At 36.6% G+C, this 11,704-nt stretch overlaps 1 protein-coding gene across 1 annotated transcript in view; it reads right to left on the bottom strand.

Moving 5' to 3' along the window:
• Positions 1-570: 570 nt before the first annotated feature.
• SLC16A9 (solute carrier family 16 member 9) overlaps positions 571-11,704 on the bottom strand; it is a 57,272-nt gene continuing 46,138 nt past the window's right edge. Inside the window, exons 4-6 of the mRNA XM_014784961.2 lie at positions 8,674-8,769; positions 3,121-4,035; positions 571-2,712 (exon numbers count right to left, since the gene is read on the bottom strand). Coding sequence (XP_014640447.1) covers positions 2,534-2,712; positions 3,121-4,035; positions 8,674-8,769 — 1,190 coding nt within the window. The 3' untranslated portion in view covers positions 571-2,533. The remainder of the gene's footprint in view (positions 2,713-3,120; positions 4,036-8,673; positions 8,770-11,704) is intronic.

Here is an 11,704-nt window from a genome sequence, read left to right as displayed (position 1 = left end):
TATTTGGCCAGCCAGAAGAACCTTAAGGGAAAGGGCAGAGGGAGATTCTCCCTCTTCCCCCCAATAATAGCAACCCTCCCAGCTAGGCCCCATTTCCCAGCCATGCTAGAAATCAAAGGGTTTACTAGAAACCTGTCTCATTTTGCTTTTGGAAATTACATATGTGTGTGTGTGTGTGTGTGTGTTGTCCATATCATGGCAATTATGTTTTGTACCATACAATGAGAATCATAATCCCCATCTCATAGGGCTATCATGAAAGATAAATAATATAATATGCTTGGAACATATTAAGGATTCCATTAATGATTGGTGAGATCATTATTAAGAATCTCAAAGAGAAATCTGTCTCCTTTGCCTCAAAAGGATTCTGTAGGACTGATTAGCTTTTTGGAAGGCAATGGTCAAAATAGTTTTGCAAAGTGACTGTTGAATATGCTGATGTCCAATCACCAAATTCTGGGGTCTGAAGTGAACATCAAGTAATTTATATTTTTACATTCAAGTGAAGTGTCACTGTAATTTGGGAGGAGGGGGACTGGCTAAGAAGAGATAAGGCAACCAAACCAATGGAAAACAAACAAAAAATATTTTATTGTAACTTAAAATTCATTCCCTAGACAATGGATAGTGTACACATTGGATTACACTAGTAGACATAGTGAAGATGCACTTGGACAATTGTCAACATTGGTGAATGTGGGGATGTCATAAAAGTTAAATTTTTCAGGTCACTGGATTTCCCGAACATAATATTGGCAAAAAAGAACTTTCAACACAAAAACATTTAATTTTTTTTAATGTCACTTATTGTATTTACTAACCTTGATAGTGACTAAAGAATGAGGTACAGAAAACTTTCCAGAAGTCTGAGTATGGAGCAGAAGTCCAAGGCACTTTGGAGCCCCACTATTGCGTTATTGAGTAGGATTAACTCAGTTACGAAGTTCCCCATACTCCAGGTTTACTGCATAGAAAAGCACTAGTTACCTACCTCACTGAGGTGTTGTGGGGATTCATGCTTATAAAGTGCTTCAGGCGCCTTTGAAGAAAGGCAACATAGAAGTATAAAATAATCTTACATATTTCAAAAGAAATGAAAGAATTTTGGCACAATGGGAAGAGTGCCTCCTATTTAAAGAACCACACTTGGCTATTTTTTAAAACCCCTAACCTCAATGGTTTATTGTTTTTTTGTTTTTTATTTAAGAGAATAAATGTTTCTCTATTGCCAGTCTTATAACAGTCATTGTCAACCCAGGCTGTGTTATCAGAATCACTTGAAAAGTTCATTAAAAATATAGATGCTTGGCCCACAGTCTAGACCCACAGAATTAAAATCTCCAAGAGTAGTACTCAGGCAACTATATTTTTTAAAGGATCTAGAGGATTCTGATGCATAGCAAAGTTTTAAAAACATTTCTTTAAAAAAATGTCAATTTATTAAACATTGATTTTCTTCCTAGAACATTTTTCTTAAGATTGAATGAAGTTGGATCAGGGTAGCAATTTCTTATTGCCTTTTTCCCTTCTCATATCCTACAGACTCAGAGCACAACACACCCACACACACACACACACACACACACACACACACACACACACACAAACACTTTTTAGTTCTGCCCGCGAATTAAGGTTTGATACTGGTAAAATCGGATAGTAGCAAATAAACCCTTCACTGAGAAGATATGCAAGGACTTGCAATTCATCCCCACTGTGCCCAAAGCAAATGGATGTTTTCCATTTGCAAGAATGGAATGGTTTAAATATGCATTTCCAATTTGGAAACAGGTAAAATCAGCACTTTCTGGGAAACATCAGCTGAGCGGATGCTGACAAAGAAAAATGAGCAAGGTTATAGCAGCCCACTATGACGAAGGGCGGCAGTGACCACCCCTCTGTTTGGAGACTGCCTGCATCTCAACAAACACCTTAGGAATTGAAACAATTCATGCTCAATGGACAGCAAACATGTGGGTGCTTCATCAAGGTAAATACAATAGAATAAAGAAAACTAGTAACTATAATTTAAAATATTTTTTTTAAAAGGATCAGTTTGCTTCACTGCAATTCTTAAGGCTGTTTTAGTAATCATGTTCATTGCCTGACTGTCTCAAAGTCTTCTATTTACTAGCTAGTCTAACAGAGAAGAGAGTGAGTTAGTTCCCAGCGGCCTTCACACATATCTCATCAGGCTGCTTGCATCAGTTTTAAAACAGAAGAGTGCCCCCTGGGCGCCTTGCAATGGAACTAATGGAGTCTGCAGAGAAATTATACTTCTTGACACAGAGAAAGCCTTCTGAGGCTGGCCAAAATTTCTACAGTGTCAAGAACTCATGAATACTAGTAAAACAGAATACTCCCAGTTCTTGGAAAAAGAAAAAAGAGAAAAAAAAAAAAATACAGGAGATAGAAACTATGTATACAGTACATAGAGCATAAGATATGTAAAAAAAAAAATGCATTCAGAGTCAGCCACAGTGAAATTTTGCTATGAGAAAACAGTCTTGTAGTGCCTTCCGATATTCCTCTAAACATTAGAGGCAACTTTGTACAAAAAGGTCGCTGAAGCTGGCTTAGGGAGTTGCTTGTTGCATCTATCCCAGAGGGGCAAGGCTGCCAGCAGCAGAATAAAACCTCCCAGCAGGACGCAGAAGCCACTAAAATAAAATGCAATGTCATATGTCTGGGTCCAGTCGAAAAACCAACCTGAAAAGAGAGTAAGAAAAAAATGAATTTGATAGAAATCACATGAATATGAAGCCCATACTCTAATTTCATCAATTTTATATACAGTTAGGATTAGGATATATATTACCCCATCTACTTCTAAAGTGGCCCATTGGAAGTTAGAAGAGAAGAATCTCTCAAATATTTGGACAAGAATAAACAGGCGTTTTGATTTTTTCCCAAATAAAGAATGAAAACAAATCCCTGAGCAAGTATATTGGCTTTTTCAACCATATCCAAGTGATTTTGAATAAATCATTCCCATGAGATATTCCATGCAGATTTATTTTGTGCAAATCTGTGCTATTATTACAATTTGAATTTCTATATCTGGAGTGTTACAAAGAAGAACAGTAAAATAGGTTGACTTTAAAATAAATATCTTACCAACAATAGGTGGTCCAAGGCTACTTCCAAGTCCAGCAAAGAACATTAATATCCCATAGGCATGGGCTAATTTTTCAATTCCCACAGTTTTTGTGGTCACATATGGGAAGATGGACCAATTACCAGTAAGAAACCCTACGATCCCAGAAAGTATTGCCAACGTGACATAACTTTTGGCAAATGGAATTGCACACAAGGCCAGGCCCATGATGATTAAGGTAGCTACGTAAAGATATAAGGTATTAATCCACTTGAAGTCAGCCAGGATCCCTAAAAGGAGTTTACCAACTGTTGTCATAATGCCAATAATGGAAATAAGAGGCATAATAAACTCTTCTTCTTTTACGTTTGAACTTCTTGCTACATCTTCCATAAGTAATGAAGGTGGAAACCCTCCGATGTCAAAAAGAAAGATAGCAACGAAGAGCGCTAAAAATACTTTGTTTTTAAAAAGAGCCACAGTTTCTCCACAGTAGTTTTTATATAATTGCCACTTCCTCTTGGCAAGCTGTGTGCAAAAATATGTCTGTTCTGCCACTTTCTTTTTGTAGGTTTCAGTCTCTTTTGTGTGTGCCGTTGTTGGGTTCTTATGAAGTAAACTCTCCTGTTTCCAGTCACCATTGGCTAAGGTGCTCTTGCAGATTTCCTCTCTAGTGTAATTCTTTTCAAGAATGTTTATGTTTTCTTCCAGATTCTTTTCTTTTTCATTGTAAATGGAGTATCTATCTGGTACATTTTCCAGAGCTGTTTTTTCAGGCAAAGGACAATCAGAGGTCTGGAGAGGTCTCATCAGACTGCCACAGGCTAATATATTTAAAGCTAAAGCCCCCACAATCAGCAGGCATCCATCCAGTCCATAGAACTCAATCAGCAGCCTCTGCAGAGCAGCATATATAAAAAGCCCAACACTTGAACCTGAAAAGGAAATGAGAGCTGTTCAATCTTGATCTCTTATAGTTTGAAGCCTTCAGGACAGGCATTATTAGTATCACAATTCAATTTCTTTTTTACACTGGCATTCATGCGTGCCTTCATATTAAAATCACAGCAAGAATATTCAAGATAATGATAATAATAGTAATACTGACAGAATATTTATTTTAAGAATTAGTATTTATAGTTCAGCCACTGAGTAAGCACTTTACATTGCCCAAACTTGTTTAATCCTTATAATGATCCTGTTGAGTAGGTCCTATTATTATTCCCAATCTACACATGAAGTGACCTAGGGCTAGAAAGGTTGAGAAATTTACCACAGGTCACAAAGCTATAAATGGCAGAAGTAGGATTCACAATCAGTCTGACTCCAGGAGCCCATATTCTTACAAATACTTTGTGCAATCACTTTTTTGTGCACTTATGATGTGCCAGGCTCCATGCTTATATATTTACTCCCTTTATTCCCTTTGGAAAACCAAATTTTCATATTTTACTTTTTGAGATGAAGAATATATTTTAGTTTTCGGATATTTATAATGGTCTGATAGTTCAAATCCATTGCTGAATCACCAGAATGAATGATTCATATTAATAAACGATGAGAAGAGTAAAGTGGAATTTGATAGGGTATTTAAATTACAAAGCACGCCTGGTTTGCACATCTGTGCAACACTGTAAATACTCCAGTTTTTTAGCATAGATCACATTAAACATGCTGGAATGGCAAGTTACATCAGCCCAACCAATTTGCAGTGTTCTTATATGGTTCTGGCTTCAATTTTTAAAAAATTGAGTGTTTAAAAATTTAAATATCATTGAGAAACATCATGTGAAACAGCAGGAAAGAAATAAATAGATCTGTAAAAAAAAATAGTCCAAATAGGTTGATAGTACTTTTAAGATGGTCTATACCAAATTACATCATAACTCTAACAGGATGTCATGCTTGCAGTAAAAATCCATCTTATCACACATTCTTACAAATAACCAAATGGTTCTGTCTTAGCGTTAAAAGAAAACATTTTTCTTTGGGACCACGCTTGTCCCTTCCTAACATTTTTAAAGTTAACTCCTTCAACTCCAAAGAAAAAAAATCTTTGCATGCAAATGTTAATTAATAGTTCATGTTAATATAATGGCAGCTAAAATAGTATCTTTCTGTGGCTACTAAGAGAATATCTCTGTGCTGACTTTTGAGAAGTAATAATAGTAGACAAATGTAATCCTTCCCTTATCTTTTTAAAAGTGGCACATAATTCAAGAGTTAAAAGCACTTCAGAAAACAAACTGAAAGACTTGAAAATAGGACTATTTCATGTGCTTCCGTACTGCATTAGCATCCATTCATTGTTAATTCATATTTTTGTCTAAGACCATTTCTTTGTACAGATTCTAACAAAATGCCATACCACTAGATACTTAAAAATACTCTTTGTGCTTGCAAGTTCTATATTTTGACCTTAAGTTAAGAAAATGAATAACATCCCCATTGCTCACCAACCAAGTTTAGCTGTCAACATCATGAAATATAAGGGAAACATATCAAATCTATTTAACAGAAATTCACTGAACACCTATAATGTGCTAAGTATATGACAGGGCAGCAAAATCAAATTGCACATTGAATAGTACTTTCCTCAGCCTACATCCCACAAAAACGCAGCCACATCTTAGAAAGATGCAAGAATTCTTTCAGGCAATGGAAAGTAATTTAGAGCTTTCTGGTGGAACTGTGTAAACCATAAAACTATAATTTTTAATCTTTGAAAAGAAAATTCCAATTTAAAAATCATCAATATAAAGGGAAAAATGAAATAAAGCACTAATTATGCTTCCATGCATGCCTAAATTATACATTATCACAAAGAGGAAAAATATTAATTGATGTTCAGGGAACCTGAAACAGTGAGAGACACACTCATGCTTTGATTGAGTCATTAATACCGGAGGTCAATAAACTTTTTCCATAAAGGGCCAGAGAGTAAATGTTTAAGGAATAGTGGGCCAGACAATCTCTGTCAAAAATGCTCAACTCTGGGGGCCAGCCTGGTGGCATAGTGGTTAAACTCGTGCACTCCACTTCGGCAGCCCAGGGTTCATGGGTTCAGATCCCAGGTGTGGACCCACACACTGCTCATCAAGCCATGGACCTACACACTGCTCGTCAAGCCATGCTGTGGTAGGGACCCACATATAAAATAGAGGAAGATTGGCACAGATGTTACCTCAGGGCCAATCTTCCTCAAGCAAAAAGAGGAAGACTGGCAACAAATGTTAGCTCAGGGCCAATCTCCCTCACCAAAAAAAAAAAATGCTCAACTCTGCCCTTGAAGCATGAAAGCAGACAGAGAAAAATCATAAAGAAATGAGCATGGTTGTATTCCTATATTTTATTTATGGACACTGAAATTTGAATTTCACATTATTTTCACATGCCATGAAATATTATTATTTAGATTTTTTTTTAACTATACAAAAATGTAAAAATTATTCTTAGCTCATGAGCTGTCCAAAAACAGACAGTACACTAGATTTGGCCCCTGGGCATTAGTTTACTAACCCCTGTTCACCAGGGAGCCAGATGGCTTCCCCAAAACATTTGTTTCATGCCCACGTTCCTTTCTTTCAACTAATTCACAATATTTCAAGTATTCTGAATTTTGGTTTCTTTTCAATTTTTAAAAAAATTCTGTGAGTTTTGTTTTGCTTGTCATCTCTTTCACTGAAAGTGGATGCTATAGATTAGATGTTTGTGTCCTCCCAAAATTCATATGCTGAAACCTAACCTCCCAGGTGATGGTATTAGGAGGTGTGGCCTTTGGGAGGTAAGGTCATGAGGATGGAGCCCTCATGAGTGGGATTAGTGCCCTTATAAAAGAGACCCCAGAGAGTTTCCTCTCCCCTTCTGCCATGTGAGGACAGAAGATAGCAGTCTGCAACCTGGAAGAGGGCTCTCACAAGAATCTGACCATGCTGGCACTCTGATCTCAGACTTCCAGCCTCCAGAACGGTGAGAAATAAATTTCTGTTATTTATAAGCCACCCAGGCTATGGTACTTTGTTATAGTAGCCTGAGCTGACTGAGACAGTGGATTAGTGATTCTCCTTAATTTTGCCTCACCTCACTCTCTGTGAGTTGAAACTGAAAATTCCTTAATTCTGCCAAATCTTGCCTGTCCACAGTCACTCCATTTCTGATTCAGCCCAAGCCCTTCTGCCCTCTCTCCAGACTGAGTGAAAAGCAAGAACAGCTCTCTCAGCATACAATGTCTGATATCTTCAGCACAAATAAATTTGGACATGAAGGGAAATCTAGGTCATAATTATAATGCTAATACTTTTAGAGCCCTTGCCATGTGCCTTATACATATGCTCCTTTAATATTCCCAATAACCCAATGTGATGAGTGCTATTATATCCCATTTTACAGTTCAGAAAACTGAGGCTTAACAGTTAACAGAACAGTTAAGTAACTTGTCCATCACCAGACAGCTAGTGAGTGACAGGCAGGCTTCAAAACCAGGTGGTCTGGCTCCAGGGTCTGTGCTCATCACTGCATTATAGCACCTCTACAGAAAATAGAGTATAGGTACCAACTGCTCTAGATTCCTCATCTTCTGCTTTTCCTATTTTTTCTCCCAGTTCTGCCTTAGTCATGTCCTCAGACTCTAGCTCTGTCTCCTCCTAGACCATGATTCACATTTCTCACCTGGTAATGCGTCCTTAAACCACCTTGGGTAAATATTCAGCTCAATTTAATTTGATCTGGAATTACTTTGTTGCCACCAGGTTGGCCTCATGAACAAAACATAGTTTGGATCCTCTTGCCAGATATACTATTGAATTTATTCAGCTTATCTGAAAGTCTGACCTCCCAGGCATACCCACTGATTAATAAGTAGCATACGGAAACTTACAACTTTTAGTAAACTTGGCTGCTTCATCTCCTAAGCAAACTCATAAAATATTGGCCACAGAAAATTTTGATAAATTCCCTAAACAGCTTAGAAAAAAATCCATCTGAAAAGTGAAGCACCACTTTAAAATATCAGAGGGAGTCCAGAAGGCTGGACTACATTTACATTTCCCCACTCAGTGGTCATCCCTTGATTATTAAAGGGATAACAAGAGTAAACATCCGGTTGTTTGGATATGCACGGGTCAGTGAGATGTATTCATAAAGCAGTACTTGAGAAAAACTGTAAGTTCCACAACAAATGGAGATGGAGTGATGTCAGCATCAGTCTTTCCGACAGTGGCCTTAAGGGTCTCCATTTTCCTCCCATTTCTCCTATCTTTCTCAGGGATAACGTGCTTTACTTAAGCTCTCTCTGCTTCTCTCAGCAAGGATCTCACCAGCAGGTGACTCTCAATTTACTGGGCCCATAGCTTTGTTTTCCTGTATTATATTGGATATCCAATGCCCCAGATTTTTGAAAGCTACACCCATATTTATGGTGGAAAATAAAATTTCCTTCTAGGACTAGAGTAAAAAAATGTGCTACCTGAGTGGTAGCTGGGGAGCGGTTGGTTAAACAAATCTGTGCTTGCTAACTTTTAACTTTGATTAGAAGGCTGAATAACGGCAATGCTCTACTTATTTTGAAAATGTACCTGTTGAAATCAGGCCAAGCGCAAGGCCTCGGCGGCTGTCAAAATACTGGCACGTAATGGTCACTGTTGCAGTGTATAATAAACCACATCCGAGACCTAAACATAAGAAGACATTGCATAAATTAAGACAGACTATATTACTTCAGTGCAAAAAAAGCGGGGGTGGAATAATTATCTCCAATCGGACGTTCTGTTACTGACTGGCTAACGCTCTTCAGAGTGTAGATTCCTAGACTCCTTCCATGTTAGTTGTACAGCTCCCATGGACACATTTGGGCAGCCTCGGTTTTCACTCCACACCCACCCTAAGGTGAGGGTCAAGTCAAAAAAAAAATAATCCAATTTCTAAAGCATGAATGAATAAGGCAAATGTAAATTACGACATTATGAGGAGATAGAGAAAATGATTAAATCACACACAAAATAGCAAAGTTTAATCAAACTTGCCCACTAGATCTCTCTGCCTCTCTTCCAATTCTTGCCCTCCTCTCAGCGTTCATCTTCTCCAAGTCCTCTCAACACTTCTATAAAATCCCCTTCACCATCCCAAGCTATTTCGCTAGAGCTCGTAGCCTGCACACTAGTCAGCAAAGCAATGGCCTGTGGGCAGGTCCTCTGGGGTTCTCAGATCATCCCATCATAGTCAAATGTATGTTTGTAAGTTTTTATCTTTTAGAGATGCAAACTAGCTTATTTAGGAGTAAAATGTCATGATGTATTTAATTTAGCTTAAAATATCTTCACAAAAAAAAGAAGTAAATACAATAAAATATTAACAGCTGTTAAATTTAGGTGGTGAGATATAGTTGTTGGCGACACTAGTCTCTACTTTACTATAAATTTGAAATTCTTTTATAGTTAAAAAAAATACCTTATAACTAAATTTCCCTTTCTTGAGACCCAAGGGCAATATTTATCTCCAGATCATCTCCAAGGCTCTTATTTGTAAGCTTAATCTTTCCCTCCCTATTAAGTACCTGATAACCCCAGTTTATTTTTCATAAAATTCTCCTCTGTCTTCAAACTCATAACTTTCTGCCTTTCTTCTGCAATATCATCCGTTCTTGAGGATCACTCTGTAAGCAACACATAAGCCATAATCTAAAAACTGAATTTTAACCATGGCTCATTAGGTGAGTTATCAAGATCATTTTCATTACTTTCAATTGCTACCTGGACTATGATTAGAAAGAATACATGACTTAATAAATATACTGCATAAACATTTTGGGAAATTAGCACTGAAAACAACCCAGGACTCAGAAGATCATCTGTGATTGCATAAAATGTCTTCCTAAAGAAATGAGATCAATTAAAACAATTACACTGTAAACAAACCTTTTAAAATAAAGCACTCTTTTGTATGATTTAAGGGAAAAAATGCTATCTCAACTAAAATATGAGTTGGGTTGATTTATACGCTTGTCATGATTACATACTATAGAATACTTCACTGAAATAAGACTTGTTTCTGAACAATTTTGTGAAGCCAAAAAATGTCACCCGTAACTAAGAGTATACTTCAGAAAGCCTTCAGAGGAGGAATGAATTTACTTTACTGTGATTTGGTTGTCAGGGCTCTGTCAAATGTTAGGCACTAGAGACAAGAAAAAAAAGACATTTCTGACTACTAAATGCCAATGCCAGAAAGTTGAAACAACAGAAAACAGAAAGTTTTAAACTTTTAACCTTAGACTAAAAAGAAAGATGTTTTTAAAATTATTTCAAGGCTAAGAGTTTCAAATAAGATGATTTCACTTTTTTTCATGTAGTAGAAATCCGAAATGCCTTTTCTTTAAACTTTTCAAAAAGCAGAAGGTGGCACGATGCCCTCCCACATCTGTATCACGATGACCTTAAACCAGCAGTTATTAAAAAGAGGGTTCTCAAGATTTCTCACGGAGTTTGTGAAGACAAAACTATTCTCATAGTAATACTAACATGTTCTCTGCTTTTGCACTGTGTTCACATTTATGCTGATGATGCAAAAGAGATAGTGAGTCAAAGTGCAAGAGTCTTAACACAATTCAAAGTATTGATCCCAAACTTGACACCTTACATGCTTCAACACGACTCACTCACAGTAAAAACAGACACATTTTTTAAAATGCTTCATCTGAATTACAACAACTGTTGGTTGAAAAGAAAAGCACTTGTGTTTGTTTTAGTAGCCAGCTAAAATAGCCCCTTTTGTCATGTAATCCTGCTTGTGTTTGAAAGAATGTCTGACAGACAAACTGTGGTTACTCAGACTTGGGTATGTGGCAGACATTTTCTTGAAAATGAACTAAGGGAAATAACTGACAGTAATTTTTTTCCAATGATACAATTTGAGCTTCCTAGCAAAAACCAGTATTTTGGAAACTTGTATCCATCACCCTGAACTTGATAACTTCCCAATATATAAAGATTTTCTGATAAGCCTGTTGGCGATACTAACAAAAGTGATTTTTTAGGTATATAATGAAATGTGTCAACATTTTTAAGTTCTTACATAACTCAGCAAACCACTATTTTTAAAATAACCAATTCATGATGTTACAAAAGCAGGCTTGAATGCAGATCTATTCAAAGTACAGAATAAACAAATAGATTTAATATAACAAAGTATGAAAAGTGGATTGATGTGGTTTTAGGTTCCATACCGCAATTAACCTTTGGAAAACTGTCACTTAACTGAGTTTTGGCACAGTATCAAAGAAGAATATCTACAATTACCTGAAAAGGCTATTAAAAACTCCTCCCTTTCCTAACTACATCTTTGTGTGAGACCAAATTTTCTTCATACATTTCAATCAAAAAAACATATTGCAACACATTGAGTACAGGGCAGACATGAGAATCCAGATGTCTTCTATGAAGCCTGACATTAAAGAGACTTACAAAAATGCAAAACAATGTTGCTCTTCTCACTAAATTTTGTTTGTTTTGGAAAACAGAGTTTTTTTTCATAATAAGTATGTTATTTACATCAGCATGAACTGGGTTTGTTATTATTATCGTTAAATTAATTACTAAATTATTTTTAAAC

This window comes from Ceratotherium simum, chromosome 6, assembly GCF_057802395.1.
Source record: "Ceratotherium simum simum isolate JZ-2026a chromosome 6, ASM5780239v1, whole genome shotgun sequence".
Taxonomy (NCBI): Eukaryota; Metazoa; Chordata; class Mammalia; order Perissodactyla; family Rhinocerotidae; genus Ceratotherium; species Ceratotherium simum.
This window is presented reverse-complemented; position numbering and strand designations above follow the sequence as displayed.